This window comes from Thamnophis elegans, chromosome 1, assembly GCF_009769535.1.
Source record: "Thamnophis elegans isolate rThaEle1 chromosome 1, rThaEle1.pri, whole genome shotgun sequence".
Taxonomy (NCBI): domain Eukaryota; kingdom Metazoa; phylum Chordata; class Lepidosauria; order Squamata; family Colubridae; genus Thamnophis; species Thamnophis elegans.
The window spans coordinates 65,597,050-65,615,144 of record NC_045541.1 but is presented as its reverse complement, the minus strand read 5'-3'; the positions used below and the strand labels follow the sequence as shown (position 1 = coordinate 65,615,144).

Sequence of the window (18,095 nt, the reverse complement as noted above, 5' to 3'; positions counted from 1 at the left end):
ATTTATTAACCGGTGATTAATTCAAACCAGTGGTTTGAATCTTTTCCATGCAATCGTAGGTCCGTTTCTGACAATATTTGCATTGCAGAATGGAAAAGGTATTGGTGTTCCTAAGTCCTCTTGCTTTCGAAAAGAATCCACGGTCTGACTGGTTCGTTATATCAGATCCTTTAACAAGCCCGAAGGTTTGGTTGTTTGCTCTTTCGGTTACTTTGCTCCTGTGCTAATGCGGCAAGGGACCCAGGGAGTCCCATCTATACTAGCTCAACCAGTCTTTCTGAACAAGGAACGCCACGAGCAGGAGAGCAGTTGCAGCTAAACAGGATCGCTGTTGCCCGGCTGGTGCGCACTTCTCCCCCGCGCGTTCGCGATTACACCTCCTGAAATCGACAGGGGGGGTAAACTGTCCGGCCTCTCTGCGGTGCAACTTTGTCTTGCACGTCTATGGAGATTCTCAATCATCCAAGGTCAGGGTTATCCCAAAGCTGCTTTTCCAAAAGGCAGTGTTTTTCAATTGCCTTTTGGAAAAACACTTTCGGGATTTCTCTTGCACGTGGTTTTCCCAGGGCGAGAGATTTGTTAGTCATTTCCACAATTCTTAGGAACGCGATCACTTTTATTTCCCCCCGTGGGGTTACTGTCGCCCGCACCGACATCCTTCTTGCTTTGGCCGACTGCACGCGTGACTCACTAGGTTCTGCAATGCCGCCTAACTGGTTGCAAGTATTGGCAACCCCACCTCTTCCCCCTCCGCCAAGAAAACCAGAGCGCGCCTCAGCTTTCGCCCTGTAAAGAACCGTCTCCTTTCCTTAAAGGACAGTTTTGTTTTCTTCTCCGGCGCCGCTAGATCGATAAAGGCGGCGAGCCGCACTTAAATGGGGTGGGGAATATCTGTCCACGTGTATAACACTCCCTTGGAAGCACGCGGGCTTTTTGCCCGCTCACCTCCATCAGCCGCCTTCGGATACTCTAGCCGAGGGAAAAGGGGCGGGGGTCGTCCTGGAGGCGGAGCTGAGGAGGCTGGGGGCGGTGACCGTTTGTAGCCCTTTGTTTGGGCGGGCGGGAGAAGAGGAATTGCACCAGGGCGCGCGTCTTTGTGAGGTTCGCCGGGCGGATATCCAGTAAGTGGGCTTCCAGGGTGCCGGGGGGGTGGGTACCCTGTCGGGATGGATTGGGTTGAGGGTAAGGGGTGTCCTGTCTTCTCGAGCCACGCGGCTCTTCTGCAAGGAGCCCACTCCCGATACTCGCGTAGTGAGGCTCTGATGCCAATATTGAATTCCCGGGGAGGGAAATAGAAGGGTGGCGGGAGGGGTGGCGGTGTCGTCTTTAGGGTTTCTTAGGAATTAGAGCACCCCCCCTTCTCCAGGATCGGATTCATGGCCTTTCCCTCCTTTTCGGTTTCTGGGTGGTTGCCCTTCCATGCATTCTCCCGTTATGCATGGAAGGCTTTGGTGGAGTTCCTTTGTGCGAGACAGTAATGCTGTTCTTGGAAAATGCATTGTTTCAAGCCGTGATCATAGTGCCGTTCCTCTACCCAGATTCTGATTTTGGGCTGCCCATTAAGCGACCCTCCTATTTTGTTCAGGATCCTGGTACCTTCCTCCCCTTGCCCCTAATTTCCCATAAAGCATTAAACCAAGCTTATTTTTAATCAGTCCTAGTTTCCACTGGGAAACAAAATTACTTTGGAACGAGATTTTTTTTAAAGGCTTAATGAGAGAGTGGGCAGAGTGATATACCTGGGGCTTCGAAGTAGTTAAGTGTTTCGTGTATTATGAAGTATATATTTGCCCCATTTTGATAGGAAGTGCCCGTTGGCAGTCAATACTTTAAATTATATATGATAATTAAGGATGAAAAAAGTTGGGTATAATGACCAACTCTTTAGATTATACCCACGTGGGATTTGCTACCTCTGATGGAGGTATATTGGCTAAGAAAGTCGGCTTCTCACTTACTTGGCAAGTTGTGTCTGTTCTTTTGGGCAGCAGTCTAAGCCAGCTGGTTCTCTGATGTTGTTGGCTCCAGCCACATGGCGGATATTGACCATTTTTTATCCTGGGCAGCTTCCTACAACCCCCACCCCTTCCTCTCGAACTTTTATATTACAGTAGTATTATTTAGATTTCTTGAGCTCTGCCGAAAAATGCCCCTCAATGCTGGCTAAGAACTGTAAGTACTGAAGGAGAAGGTTCATGGAGATCACCTGATTTTGGAAAGTTGCACAAATTAGTATTTCTAGAGGCGTTAAACTGACTGTGTAATTGGTATTTGCTAATGCTATTATCTGATCAAGTAAACAAGGTATGATCTAAATTACTTTTGTCCAGGTAGCAAAACTGTGGTTTGGTGGATAAAGAAATTTCCTGGGGATCTTGTTGATGTTGCATCATTTTTTAAAACCCAACGCTGTTGCTTCCTGAAAGAATGAAGGGGAGAGGAGACAAATTTTTCCACTCTGGTGATATGGAGTTGTAAATTGTTAAAGCAGCTACAAGAAAAATTCTTTATCTTCCACATTCCTGACCTTTTCTTTAGGGGCATCCTTATGTAGTTTCCTTACATGCCTGAAAGATTGAGATTAACAGGAAATATAATATTTTTTTGTGGACTTAAAAGATTTATTTGAATGGCTAGAGTTATGAACTTATTTCAGATTGTAAACTGCAATTATTAATGTGCCTTGTAATTGTAGACAGTAAATGAAGCCTTGCATTCATTTTAAGGTAGAAAACGTTGAAGTTGGACTCCATTCACTTTGTATGATAGGTTTTTTTAAAGACTCATTGGATCTTCAGATCCTGCATACTATTCATTCTTCTTAGCCATAAGGAGTATGAACTAATTGCAAAACTGCCTAAGCCCAGTTCACTTGGAAGCTAAGTAGCTCCTGAGTGCTTTCATTGTGTGTTTAAAGAAAATAATGCTGGGCCGGTACAAAGTGCATTTGTTAAACTTGAAGTAATTGAGTTTTGAATGCTCTGAAACAGCTATTCACAGTGAAGGTACCTTCTCATATTACATTATTTTCTCTTCTGGGCATAGTTGAGCACAAAATATTCCTTGCATAGAAATATTTAAGTGGAGTTTCCACTAGCATTGGGGTGGGAGACACATGGACTCCCAGGATCTCCTTTGTTTTATTTACTACAAGTTTTACCATCCAGAGATGGGAGTGAGGTATTTAATCAGATTTCCAATCTTGTGGCTTGGAAATAAAACAGCAATTCATAGACACAAATTCTACTGTTTGCTATCTGCAAACTTTCTCCATTTCAGATGTGTTACTTAAGGAGAGAGGGTGCTTGGTGGTAAAGTCATTTTTGCTAGTTTTTAGCAATAGATTCAAATCAATTTCCTGCTTTCTTTAGAATTAAACATTAAGTGTTAAATAGGTAAACACCAAATGCCTACTAGCATGCTTTTGAGTGTTTTGTAGCTGCACACATCTTGATAACCAGTGCATTTTGAATGCTTTTGTTATCAGTACGTGCCTATAAAGGATGAGTTATGAAGTGTAGGAGGATATCCTTTCTCTTTAAAGGAGATATTTAAAATCTGAATGTAAGATAATACTGCTCACCTGCCTCAGTTAGTCCTTCTCATCTTTCACTCCCCACCTGACTTGGACACTGTGGTCTCTGTCCCATCATTTGAATTACCTTGTGTGTGCTTTAATTTATTTTCAGTCTACTATGCTTATTTTCTGGCAGACATCTATATTTCTGTTACTTTTGCTCTTTAGTGCTGATTAGATAAATAAGTGATAATATCCCTGTTGGATTAGTCAGATGGATTTAATTATATAGTAATGGTGATAAACTGATTGATTCAAGGTAGAACACTCATCTTAGTTTGGAAATAGGAAAGACTGATGTTTCATGTGTTACTCATCATGTGTTATTCATTTATTATTTTAAAAAATCAAGTATTGGGGGAATCCAAATCCTGTAATAAAGTGAGTTTGTATGAATTCAGATATTTGTTTTCTGAACAATTGATAACAATGCATTCTACAGGCATAGGTACCTCCAAATATGACATTGATTAAACAGCCCTGTGTGTGCTACTGTGAAGTTATATGACAACATGCTACCCCTAAACCCACTGAATTAAGTTAATTGGTCACACTCTGGGGATTGTCACTGTAACATTAGCAAAATGTTTCTCCAATATATTGTTTGTTAACATGGACAGTTTAGAAATAGTCCCTTTCTTTTACCACTGAGGATCTTTTCTCATTTCAAGGATAAGAAAAAAAATGCAAATACAAAATCAAAGCAAAAGACTATTTTAAGTCTTGCGCTGATTGTGTCCTTGAGCATCATCTGGAGCGGGTGGGTAGACCTAAGCAAATTTTCCTGTTATTAAGGAGAGTACAGAATGAAAGCATTTTCCATTGCCTCTGTTTCATTACTTCCAGATGAAGCTCTTTATCATCCAACTGTCCTGATTGCAAATTAAATGCAACAGGGATTAAATGATTACATTTGACTGTTTTAGATCGATAGCGTAGATCATAACTACTAAAATGTATGAAGGGCTTATACAGAACTGACAGCCAATGAGCTTTTGTCCTAAGGTAAAAGAAATTACATAGTTGGAGCTTCCATGCTTAATGCAGTGAAAAGCCTTGCCTTCTCAGGCACTTAAACTACTCCAGTCATCCAATCATAACGTCCAGTCACCATGTTGGGAAGTAGATGACTGTTGGAAGAAATATCCATCTGGGTTCAGTTCCAAGTGGGGAGAAAGACACTGGATACATGGAGGCTGATTGGAAAGTTGGTTTATTGATGAACAGGATGACATGGGTTTGAGGTCCTGGTGCAGCTGAACACATGGAGTGGAAAGAGAAAGGTATTTATACCCTCTCTTGGGCCTTGCCCTTGAGCTTCCTGTTGCTGTGCAAGAAATTTATTTTATTGGTTGTCAGACTCCCAGGGAGCTATGCAGGGGTCATAGCTAAGGTTGTCTGAGCTAAGTTTGGTTGAACCTTGCTGGGTGATATAATGTCCCGAGGTGATTTTGCAATACAGTAAGCCCTGCTGCTAAATTGGTAGAGGGCTAATCCTATTATGCTGTGAGGGTCATGTCTTAATCCCATCACCCTGGACCTGAAGTTCTAATTGTCTTGTAGATAGGCTGGCCCAGTCTTAATGTGCACCAAATATATCCTGGGGGCAGGGAGCTGCTCTTTAAAAACACATTTCTCCTTTTCTCATCCAGGGAAATATAATATTCTGCCTTTTTAATATTTCTAGAATATTTCATTCTTCTAGGAGAGGTGTGGGTGCTAACTTTCTACAACTCATATGTCTCTTGTAGTGACTTCACATATCAGTAGATTGAAAAGAGATTTCTTTGGGGGAGGGGAGAGGAAGTTACAAGTGGAACTGAGATTATCTATTCTAGACCTCCTTGTGATTGGCAAAGTCAAGAGTTTTGATTTGCTTCTTGATCAGGTCTCTAGCCCCATCTGGAAACTTGGTTTCACTGCTTTGTGGTTGATTCTCAATTATATTAAGGTAGATTAAAGTGGTGAAAGCAATAAACAGAGCATTAGGGAGCTTGCTACCTTTGACCTTGGCAAGCAAGCATCAATGAAGAACAGAACTATTCCCTAGGATTACAGTTTCTACTATGTGGCATCCTTTTATGAGTACCTCCCTTACTTCAGGACACATTCATTGTGCATAACCACTGGAGCGTCATGCCCATCCCAGTCTACCAGGATGTGGCATCCATCCAACAGCTAAGACATACTGACTCTCAGGAGTTTTTTTTGCCAAACCTCATTCATGGATTTTAGGACTAAATGGACAGTGAAGGAACAGGAAAAAGAAAAGTCTATGAAAATTCACCCTTGCAATTGATTGCTTCTGTCCAGCTTGGTTGACTTGCTTCACATCTCTTCAGCCTTATGTATGAAATGTTGTGATGTCTACATATGTGTTTTTAGGGAGGTGGTGTCTATGTGCTGGAATTACACTTTTTCTTATTTGCAAAAAAAGCATTGTTGGGGAGAAGGATTACAATTCTCTAGAGAAGGAAGGGTTGAAATTTACAGTGAATCCAGCTGCAAGGAAATTTATAGACACCTGCATTCTGGTTTTTTTCCTTTAGAGCAGCGGTTCTCAACCCTGTGGGTCGCGACCCCTTTGGGGGTCGAACGACCTTTTCACAGGTGTCGCCTAAGACACAGGTGCATGCTGCCCTCTTCTCTCTGACAGCTGCCTGGTTAAACAGCCATCCTCTGTGGTGTTTTTCCCTGGGGGCTTCGCAGAACATCCCAAGACTGATGCCACCACATCTACCCTCTTCGGGACAGGTCCTGTTCAGAAGGACGAGGCCCCGCTGGTCCCCTTCACGTTCCTTGCCTTCCAGCTGCGGGCCCACGCCGTGAAAAACATGGGCACGCGCACGTCCTGCACAATTACAATCTCAGAGTCTTCGTTAACGGTGGGAACTTGTTCTCACTTGCCTGGGCTTCTGCAGAAGCTTCCCCCCAAAGCCCTCCAAGGGAGGAAGGGCCAGTTGGGAGAGGGGATATGGTCCTGCTCTGGCTGTAATTGCACGGGACGTGTGTGTGCCTATGTTTTCTATGGTGTGGGGCCGCGGCTGGAAGATGAAGAATACGAGGGGGACCAGCGGGGTCCCGAAGAGGGGAGATGTGGTGGTATCAGTCTTGGGATGTTCTGCGGAGCCCCCCAGGGAAAAATGCTGCCAGGTACTTTTAACCATATATTTTGGTTCTATGGTTGCAGAATGCTGCAAAAATGCAGGCCAATTGTTGAGTGTTTCAAATGTGATTGGAACACTCAGCAAGGTGGCCACAGTATGTGTGTCTGTGTGTGTGAGTGAGAGAGAGACAGAAAGGGAGGGAGGGAATCAGACGGACAGACAAACACAGAGACAGAGAGAGACAGAAAGAGGGAGGGAGGGAGGAAGGGAGAGATACAGAGAGAGAGAGAGACAGAGTGAGTGAGTGAGTGAGAGAGACAGACACATACACACACAGAGAGTGACAGAGAGAGAGAGAGACACACACACACAGAGACACACAGTGACAGAAATGGGGGGAGGAAGGAGAAAGAGACAGAGCCACACACAGAGACAGACGGAAAGAGAGAGAGAGAGGAAGGAAGAAAGAAAGAAAAGAAAAAGAAAGTGGGAGAGAGAGATGAAAGAAAAAAAGAAAGAAAAAGAAAGAGAACGTATGACCACAATTGAGCCCAAAATTTTGGTTGCTAAGCAAGAGCGTTGTTAAGTGAGTTTCACCACATTTTGTGCAACTGCAACGAGTTGGATGCGTCGAACAATGCTCTGTTATTTCACATTGCAAATATTGTCGCAAAATGTAGCAATGTAGTTTACTGTTGTTATATTTAGACTGTTACCCATGCTACATCATGCTTCAAGACAAAATTTCATTTATTTGTAATTAGAAATAAATATTTCACAATATATAATTACATATTGTTTTTGTGATTAATCACTATGCTTTAATTATATTCAATTTGTAATAGTGAAAATACATCCTGCATATCAGATATTTACATTATGATTCATAACAGTAGCAAAATTACAGTTATGAAGTAGCAACGAAAATAATTTTATGGTTGGGGGTCACCACAGCATGAGGAACTGTATTAAAGGGTCGCGGCGTTGGGAAGGTTGAGAACCACTGCTTTAGAGCAAGGATGTCAAACTCGTGTCATCATGGCGCAGTCACATGACATATCGTGATCCCCCCTTTCACTAAACTGAGCGTGGGCGTGGCTAGCCTGTGGTGCATCCGGCTCCAGGGCCATGAGTTTGACAGCCCTGCTTTAGAGATATTAATTTGGGAGAGGAAGCTTAGATGAAGATTTGAAGAGAGGTGCCTTCTCCTCCTAGGTGCGGTATCCCAACCCAAGTTGGATTCCTTGAAGCTGCCAGTAGTGATAGAAGACTTTTCTGGTAACTTCATCTGACACTCAATTTGCTTTGAGCTGAATCTATGAACTGTGAGAGGGAGAGAAAGAGCAGTTGCTTTCTTAGTCTATTCTGAGGGTGATAAATTGCCACCTTTTAAACAATGTATGGTAGCTAATATATGTCAAACTGATAAGAATCCATGGCCAGTTTTGCATCTCTTTTTGTCTCTTTTGCCTCATGTGTTTTTTGTTGTGTGTGTGTGTGTGTGTATGTATGTATGTATGTTCATATGCAAGATACTGCTAGTACATATTTAAAAAGTAATGTATTCAATTGCTGTGGAGATTGTGTGGTGTTCAATTGGCACATCATTAGAGAGGTTTTCAAAGGTGAGGTTAAATTTTTTAAGGAAATGAAGCTAAGTTTGATGTCATTTGGCTTCGGGGGTTTCTGAAAGTCTGGAGAAAGATACTGGGAAGATTGGGGAAAATCCATTTTCAAATCTGAGAATTTCCTCATCTTCTAAGTAGAAGTTGTGTTTGGATAAATATGGATTAAATTCTTTGTTTCCAAGTGTAAGTTTTAAGATTTTTTTTAGCTAATATATAATCTCTCTACATTTATTTATAAATAAAATTAGTCCTGTACTAAAATTAGTTCATGCTGGTGTATTGGAATTTTATTCCAATATTGGAAGTTGTTTACTGTTTACTTTTCCTGGATGTGAATTTCAATGAATTTAGTGGCTCTTGTCAAAAATCTCATGTCAAGTGGTTCCACTGAGGTCTTGTAGTTGGTGTCTCCTGAAATGTTACCTATTAAAAAAACCAATTCTAAAGAAAAGGTTTGGGAACCCCACTGTAGCATTTGAATGCAACTGATTTGCCTTTGAAAAATACGCACTTGAAATCAAGAAACAAGAGAGCAAGTATTTCAGTTCATGTTCTGAAGCCCATGAGGATTCAGAGGAAAAGTTCAGAATCTAAAACTCTTGAATTTCCTGGGAAAGTTTTCTTAATAGCATTTGGAAAAAAACCTTGAAGTTATTGCCTTCAATAATTTATAAACAAACAAATTCAGTTTTGGATGACATGACGCTGATGTTACATAGTTTTGTTAAAAGAAAGGAAGTTTTAAAGTAGTAGCAAAGGCCATGTATTTATTTCCCTCCAGATGTTATAGATGGGGCCATGCGTGTGATAGAAAGTGCTGCTGACAAAGGCACCTTTGGGGTAGGATGGCACATGTGTTCCTGGGGATTTCTGTCATGCAACATTAGAAAAGTGCTGTTGTTTCATTGCTTTTAGGGATTAAAATAAAGTCCTCTGGAATTGTGTTTTGTCAAAGAAGGTCATAGATCAAAGATTCATAAGCCCCATTCTCTGCTGACATCACCCCTAGCATTTCTCTGAGATTCATCAATTCTGACATTTCTGCAGTTAATTCTTATTATTGTGGGCGGTGAAAGATGAAAGGAAAAGAAGGAAAAAAGAACATATTTGTCCTATACAGGTCATAAGGCTGCCTCTCCCTATTGTTATCATTGCAGGATTGCTCTGTTTGTGTCCTTTACTGTTTTCCTTTTGTTTTCTTATCTCAACATTTTGTTATTTCGGTTTTCCTAATGCTCTATGCTTTCAGGGGTGGCTGGAGATGGGTGAGGAGGGGACCTTTCCCCTGACTTCTAGAGTGGGATAATCCCGACAAATTTTTCTCAGTTTAACCTTTTGCCTATTGTGTATCTTGGCTGCAGGCATACGCTGAGCCAAAATGAGCTGGAGCTTCCTGACTCGCCTCCTTGAGGAGATCAACCAGCATTCAACTTTTGTGGGAAAGGTGTGGCTGACAGTGTTGATTGTCTTCCGCATTGTCTTGACTGCTGTCGGTGGCGAGTCCATCTACTACGATGAACAGAGCAAGTTTGTCTGCAATACACAGCAGCCAGGCTGTGAAAATGTCTGCTATGATTCCTTTGCCCCCCTTTCGCATGTCCGTTTTTGGATTTTCCAGATCATTATGATAGCTACACCCTCAGTGATGTACCTGGGCTTTGCGCTGCACCGGCTTTCACGCCAACCTCCTCGAAAAAGACGGGCACCTGTGGTGCGACATGGTGCTGCCCGTGATTATGAGGAGGCGGAGGACAATGGGGAGGAGGACCCCATGATCTTTGAGGAGATTGAGCCTGAGAAGGAGGTGAAGGAGCCTGAGAGCCAGAAACATGATGGCCGCCGGCGCATCAAAAAGGATGGTTTGATGACAGCATATGTGCTGCAGCTGCTGGCCCGTTCGGCTTTTGAGGTGGGCTTTCTGATGGGGCAATATATGCTCTACCAATTCGAGGTTAACCCCTCATATATATGCAAAAGCAGCCCCTGCCCTCACACCGTGGATTGCTTTGTCTCTCGCCCCACTGAGAAAACCATCTTCCTCCTAATCATGTATGCTGTGAGTGGGCTCTGCCTGCTTCTCAGTATCTGTGAGCTCTTCCACCTGGGCTGTGGGGGGATCCGGGATGCACTCCGTGGCCTTAAGGACGATGCTCCACCCCCAAAGCCCCAGTATGCTCAGAAGGATCCCTCTGCACCTCCAACCTACCACTCTCTGAAGAAACATCCCTCCAAGGGCCAATTGACCAAGGAGAAATTGGGTTACAGGGGGGAGAGGATGGCTGCCGAGCGTTACCCGGTGACATCGAGACTCCCCAGCCACGAATTGGAGCGACTGCGTAAACACCTGAGGGTAGCCCAGGAGCATCTAGAAATGGCTTTCCAAATGCAGCCGGAGGGGATCGCCAGCCCTTTGCGAAGTAGCAGCCCTGAATCTAATGGACTGGCTGCAGAGCAGAATCGCTTCAACTTGGCCCACGAGAAGGAAGGAACAGCTTGTGAACGAGCTAGTGGTAAGTGTGGATGGGGAACAAGGTTTTGTTTGGAGGTCAGCAACAGTGTGTTAGAAAAAGTCAATCAACGATGGGCAAAAATGGGCCATCTTGGCAGGAACCCTTATTCTGAGTCTGAATTTGATTGTGCTTAAAAAGTAATTGGGGTGACTGGCAATGTTCCCTCTATTTTTTTTTCAGTGTGAGCAGAAAAGTAGTGTTTGAGCGGCATATTTTCATGCCTGAGCACTTGAATTTTTTTCACAGATGTCACCTAAGACAACAACAAAATCAGTATTATTTGAAACTCAAAGTTATGTTTATTCAAGGTACCCATTTAATTAAAAGTGTTATATAATATCAGTATCACTTAACAACGGTCCTGCTTAGCAACCAAAAACTTGGCTCAGAAAGTCTGGCATTTGAAGTGTGACAGTCTTAAAGCTGTCAAGTTACAAGATCCTTGCACCCATAACCCTTTAGGGAAAAAAACTCCAGGGGTCTTCAAACCTGACAGCTTTAAGATTTGTGGACTTCAACTCCCAGAATTCCTCCTCCAGTCATGTTGGCTCAGAAACTCTGGCAGTGAAGCATGCAAGTCTTAAAGTTGTCAAGTTACAAGATCCTTGCACCCATAACGTTTTAGGGGGAAAAAACCCAGGGGTCTTCAAACCTGACAGCTTTAAGATTTGTGGACTTCAACTCTCAGAATTCCTCCTCCAGTCATGTTGCGGCGATGTCATCTGCGTGGATCCATTTTTGGTTTTTTTCACAGGGGGCAGGGCTGCCACTGAAGATGCCAATGAGCCCCCGCCGCCACTAGAATAATTGCTGCCACTTTCGCCTCCTCCTCCAACATCACCAACACATTTTCTGCCCAGCGCTGCAGCCGAGGTGAAGCAGCCAAAGCTCCAGCAGGCGCCCCCACCCATGGCAGCAGCGGTGGTGCCTCCCTCTCCCCTCGGAGCACCTGAGCTGGGCTCTGGGCTACCCCTGCCACTGCCTCCACCGTGCTTTTGAGAAGCCATGAGGTCTTTTTTTCCTGCTCCCGCCCCCTCTGCCGCCTTCCTACTAGCTCCCGCGACCTCATGGCTCCTCAAAAGCACGGCGGAGGAGGGAGGGGGAGGGATAACGCAGGGCCAGCTCAGGTGCTCTGCGTGGAGGGAGAGGCACCACTGCCACGGGCGGGGGTGCTGACGGGAGCTTTGGCGGCTTCACCTCAGCTGTGTCGGGCGGCAAATCCGGAAGTGCTGTTGGAGGAGGAGGAGGCAGCAGATATTCCCTTTCTGCCTGTGACAGAAATTACTGCGCGCAGTTAGAAATGGCTGCGCAGTGTTTTCTTGCCACGTGCGCGGCCGCGCAGCCAGGCACCTTAGAGGGAACAGTGGTGACTGGTTGGTTTCTTGGGGCTTTTAGCTGTTGGATCCACTTATACGTTCTCTGAACCAAGCATGCCTCTAAGCCAGTGGTGTCAAACACATGGCCTGTGATAGGCCCAGAATTTTCCTGTGGATTTGGCCCATGATAGGCCCAGAATTGTCCCGTGGAGCTGTCCTGGAAATGGTGAGGGCCTGGCCTGTGCAGCCCCGGTCTATCCCAGCCCCATCCACACAGTCGGCAGCAATGACTACCCCGCCCCCCGCCTCCCCAAGTGCAAACAAAATCCTGATATGGTCCAGGATGGGATCCTTGCTCTAAGCCAGAGGTGTCAAATTCAAGGCCCAGGGGCCAGATCTGGCCCACGAGGTGCTTAGAACTGGCCCACGGGCCACCCTGGGAACAGTGAAGGGCCAGCCTAAGGTGCCTCTGCCAGCCCTCCCGAGCTCTGTTTTCGCTGGCTGAGGGTTGCAGGAGACCCTTGCAGCTGAAAACAGCTTGGGAGCCCATTTTAAATGGCAGAGTACTCAGGCCACCACAGGTGCCCCCAACACGAGTGATCTCAAGCTAGCCTGCCCCCCCCAGCCCCCCCAAGATCAAACAACCCCCTAAGATCAAATGGCCCCATAAGATCAAGCGGCCCTCTGTGAAATCGAGTTTGACACCCCAGCTCTAAGCTCTCTTTGCAATGTGCCTGGGACAACGAACAGTTTTTCTCATTAAGTGGCTCTTCTCAAGATGATGAGTGACATGATGGAAGGGCAAACTGAGGGGGAATGATTGGGGTGGTTTTAGTCATTTTTTTAAAAATGCATCAGTAATCTGTACAGTTCTCAGAATTTCTCCCTTTTTCCCAAATAATTTTATTAAAGACTCCCGATAAAGGGGAAGGTTTGTCACTCGGGGCTGAAATGAGGGATCCTTGGTGCTCTCTGAGCTTAGTTGTTGCCTTTTAGACGTTTCACCACGTTACCTACTTTGGGTGATAAGACAAAAGCCAAGCTCAGAGAGCACCAAGGGCCCCTCATTGAAGAGTATAATGACAATACGACTTCTCCATTAGTTTTGAATTGCCAGCTGTTTCGTCATTTCCATGGGTTCAAATATATCATTTGCTAGGACAGGGATGTAAAATCTGGCACAGGGGGAAAAAACATGCATGGATGCTGATGGATTAATCTCAGACGTGTATATGGTGTGAAGAGGCAGAATTATATATCCCCAGGAAAGCTGGAAACCCCCCAAGAGATAATGAAGAGGGGTGTGTGTGCGATCTATTCTTCAGAGATTGGAATGAGAGACTAAAATCCTTTTCCTCTTATTTCCAGGTCTCTGAAGCACTGGACAGCTGCCCAGGTGACAAGAAGAAATGGAGGGAACCGAAAGCATGTACATAAATGCACATAAATAAGCCTGATGTTTGGAAGTATCCTGACTGAAAAGTCGAGGGATAAGAATATGCTCCAATCTTATTTCTATGGAGGGAAAGCGAAAAGGAGATAATATTGAGTCCCCAGGTTCCAGATTCCGGGTGGGTGGAGCAGCTGTAGTGATTACTTTCATAAGTCTTTGTATGTGTGTCTTTTTATGGGTCTAAAAGGGAAACTTTTTAAAAAAACTTTTATACAAATTGTAGATGTACTGTTGCTTTACCTAGAGGACATTTTGTCTTTTTTCACCTCTCTTTCCAATGGTACTGAATTATTAGCTACATTGCAATTGTGTCCTTCTTTATACTTTATATTATTTCAGTTTACTGTATATAAGAGGATATCTCCAACTTTCCAGGATTTTGCTCAGGATTCATCTACTGCGCGCACAAGTCAAACTCCCTCATCTTTTGTTTCCTCTTTCCTGACTACCAGATAATGGAAGAGATTGGTGGTTGGGCCAAAGATAATTCTGCTGCATTCCAAGATGCTGGTTTATGAGCAGCGTCTGCCTTCCTTGCCCTCTGTGGGGAGCTGTGCTCGGTTCCTCCTGAATGGCAGGGGGACCAAAGTCACGTTTGAGTCATCTCAGAGACAGACATGAAATGTTTTTTTATGTTTTAATTTTTTTATATATAATTTACCGGAATGGTTCTCAATTTTTGTTCTTTTATATGGATGTATAATATATACAGTTTATATATATATATATATATATATATATATATATTTGGTAAAAAAAATCAAGATTTTTTTTATAGCAATCCTGATGTCTTGACTCTTTTTGCAGGGGGTGGGAAAGTAATTAGTAAGAAGGTTTTCACAGCTATGGAAGATTAGGATTCCTTGGTTGTACTCTAAAACTTCACTAACTTCATAGTGGGGGAAATCTGTGGATCCCAGCAAATCAATAAATATTGTAAGGCAGGAGAAGGAATCATAACTTTGCAGCTGAGTTAAATCCTTAAAATATTTCGGACTTTCAAATAGGAATGGTGTGTGTATGTATATATTATTTGGAGGGTTAATAATTTGGGTTATTTTCTTAAAAAGAAGGAAGACAGGTTTAACACGTGAAAGCTTAATGCACCCATTTCAATCGTATTTTTATGAAAAGTCGTGAAGTGTGCTATGAATTTTAGGGTAGCTTTACTAAGATGGCAGTTATTAAGATGGAGTTGGGGTGTCTTAAGAAGTGTCTTATCCTGGGTCACAGTTGTGGCCAATTTAACATGCAAGCATTTCTCAGGTAGTGTCTTGCCAAGAACTGGTAGGAGGCAAAATTCAGTCACCTTATTGCCAGGCAACAGTATATGACTATAACCATGTCCTGTCAGACAGGGACTTTGTCCCATTTAGTTGAGCAGCAGTGGTGGGTTGCAGGCGGTACGCCCCAGTATGGGCGCACTGGAGCCTGCCCGGAGCACCGGATACCATTCTGGTATGGTGCTCCGGAGGGCCCGCCCGCCCAAGCTCCTTACCGGTATTTTAAGTCTTCGGCGTGCATGCGCATGGCACGTACAGCACCTGTGTGATGCTCCGCTGAGCAGCTGGAGCGTTGCGGAGACTCACAGAGGCACTAAGATGCATGTGCACGCTGTGCGTGTCCATGTGAACGCCGCTGGGCCCATTCCATCCGTACCAGTTGGAACGGGATCCAGAACCTGCCACTGTTGAGCAATCTCCTCACAGTGCTCAACCAACTGCACAAGGAAGCCCACAGGTCTCCCAGCAAGGGAGCAATAATGCTGCCATCAAAGCAAACAGTCATTAACTAGCCCCTCTGATTTTCATAAAGTGGTCCAACCCTTTTCAGAAGCTAGCCAAGCTGGTAGCCATCTTGTGATACCAAATCTTAAAATTGAATTCGGTGTCTGGTTGATTTCCCAAATAGTGCTTCCTGACAGGGAGGAAGCCCCAGATTGAAAAGTAGCATTTAAGTCATAAGGTGTCAGTCCAAGATAGTTTTCTTGCAAAGTTGTTTTGAAATTATACCTGTGGAAAATGATCATCTTCCCTCAGGCCAAGAATCTATCTGAACTTGTAGGATGACGAGTCCCTAAAATTTTGACAGGATTGGTCTGTCCCACGCATGAATAAAAGGAATGATTCAGACGATCAGTTATTTTCCTTCTATACAAGTTTAATGAATACAGATGGACGGCAGTTTATAAGACTATAAGAACTTCCAACAATTAAAAGGGCTCATGGTAAAGATTAATTAAAATAATTATTAAAAGTAAACATGAAAAATAATCTGTAACAAAAACCAATAGGTTGATATAAGTCAAAATGAAATATAGATGGCAATAGCATCTATATGCTATATAGGGATGCTCAGTGGCTAGGACACTGAGCTTATCGATCAGAAGATTGGCAGTTCAGCGGTTCGAATCCCTAGTGCCGCATAAGAGTGAGCTTCCTTTACTTGTCCCAGCTTCTGTCCACCTAGCAGTTCAAAAGCATGTAAAAATGCAAGTAGAAAAATAGGGACCACCTTTGGTGGGAAGGTAACAGCATTGCATGCATTTTTGGTGCTTAGTCATGCTGGCCACATGACCACGGAGACGTCTTCGGACAGCATGGCTCTTCTGATTTGAAACGGAGATGAGCACCGCCCCCTAGAATCGGGAACGAGTAGCACATATATGCGAGGGGAACCTTTACCTAGCGAACTTCAACCAGATGTTCTTTGTAAAAATGTCCCTCTTGTGGCTTCCAGAATTTTACAAAGAATGGTGTCAGCCTTAATTCTACAGGGAGACCATTCTACACAAGGTAGAGGAAACAACTAGCAAACCACTTCCTGGTTTTTATTTTTCTCATTTCACAAAAGTGGGGTGCAATCAAGAGCTTCTGAGACGAACCTTCGATGCACCAGTTCAGGTAGGGGGAAGCAATCCTGGAAGCATCTAAGCAACAAGTCATCATTTAGGGATTTATTTGAATTTGCACCAACAAACCTACTGGTAACCACTGTAGGGCCTGAAGAACAGGTACAATGTACTACAACATATGGCACAATGGTCAGCCTATTGCAAGCATAGACAAGCCTCCTTGACTGCTGTTCACCCTTATATACCTTTCCTACGTTAGACCACAAGTTAAACATGACTTTCTGTCTGAATCTGTACCCTGCTCATACAGGTAAGCCTTTCTCACAGCTTTCCTATCCTACCTTCCATGCTTTTTCGAGAATGATGACTACAACTACATTTTTCTGTGTGCTCTTCCAGGCAGAGATCTATTACTTCCAGCATAACCTACTAGAGTTCGGGACAGGAATGAGACAGTGCTTTTACCTACCGTACCATGTAGTAAACTTGCCTCCTAAATTCCTTGTTCTTAACACTTCCAAGAAATATTTTTTAGTCATCTTAAGGAAGGTGGTGTATACTTGGACGCATTTACTTACAAATAATGAATTATGGCTTATTAAAGTGAAACAGATTCATCACAGATTTGAGTTTGCACTGCATGCTAGACTAAAATGTGGGGGTGAACTGCACATAGCTACTTTACAGAATGATGTAGTGTCACACTGCCCTGCCTATGAAATCTTGAAAGAGGTTGCTCCTTTTGGCTCTTGTCAACAAACGTTGCTTTCACTGAACTCCCCAAAAGTCAATATCTACCAAGTAGGGGAATCAAGATGAAGGAACTCTTATTTTCTGTTCATTCACTTTGGGAGCCATCTAGTGACAAAACCTGGTATTACCTGCAGAATATAACCAGACTCCAGAGTAGAGTTAGGAGCTCAGCTAAACTGGCTGGCTCTCATCCTGTTGTGTCTGTACCGTAATGCAATCTTGGGGTTTAAAGGCAAATTGATCTTCTCCCCCACTGCTTCCTTCTCTTCAACAAATACCTTGAAACTTACCTGCAAGAATTTACAGTGAAATACCTATATGAAATCAAGAATGCAAAGCATTATTTTTCTGACATTCATTAGATTGTTTTTTCCGTTTAGTAAAGTGAGCACAAACTGACCCAGGAGTGGCATCTTTTTTTTAAAAAAAACAACAACTGAATAGCATTGATAATTTTCTTTTGGAGAATAAAACTTTTATTGTAACTGCCATTGTTTTGGAAACATTTTTAAGGCTTTCACAATGATTGCTGATTAGGATGCAGTTTCACAAAGCAAGGGTATACACCCTGGCCACCTCACCACATTCTGATTAAGGATGCTCTCTAGCTACAAGCAGGACTTCTTTCGGCCTCCAAATGTTCACCACATCCTCAGTGCTTGTTTAAACCAATTGACTTCTATTTCATCCATTTCAATAGTGAAATTGAAATTTTCCTCCTTGGGTGGAATATTTAGCAAGTGATGATATCTACTGCAAAAGGCAGACATCACCAATTCCTAAACCAAGCTAAACAGGTAGACCTCAACAACCCCAATTGGGGTTAGAATTTCCATTGCTAAACATGACAGTTGTTAAGTGATTCATACCTGATTTTAGGACCTTTTTGTTAAGAAA

The 18,095-nt window shown here is 43.5% G+C and overlaps 1 protein-coding gene across 2 annotated transcripts; it reads left to right on the top strand.

Annotated features, from left to right (window-relative positions):
- Positions 1-799: 799 nt before the first annotated feature.
- LOC116502536 (gap junction gamma-1 protein-like) lies at positions 800-14,281 on the top strand. 2 transcript variants are annotated; one of them, XM_032208419.1, is made up of 3 exons: positions 800-1,121; positions 9,674-10,822; positions 13,507-14,281. In XM_032208419.1, exons 2-3 carry the CDS (start codon positions 9,691-9,693, stop codon positions 13,512-13,514), a joined length of 1,140 nt encoding a protein of 379 aa, XP_032064310.1. In that variant the 5' UTR covers positions 800-1,121; positions 9,674-9,690; the 3' UTR covers positions 13,515-14,281. The 2 variants fall into 2 exon arrangements, with proteins under 2 accessions (XP_032064310.1, XP_032064318.1); XM_032208427.1 differs by lacking the exon at positions 800-1,121 and adding an exon at positions 2,071-2,172.
- Positions 14,282-18,095: the final 3,814 nt, after the last annotated feature.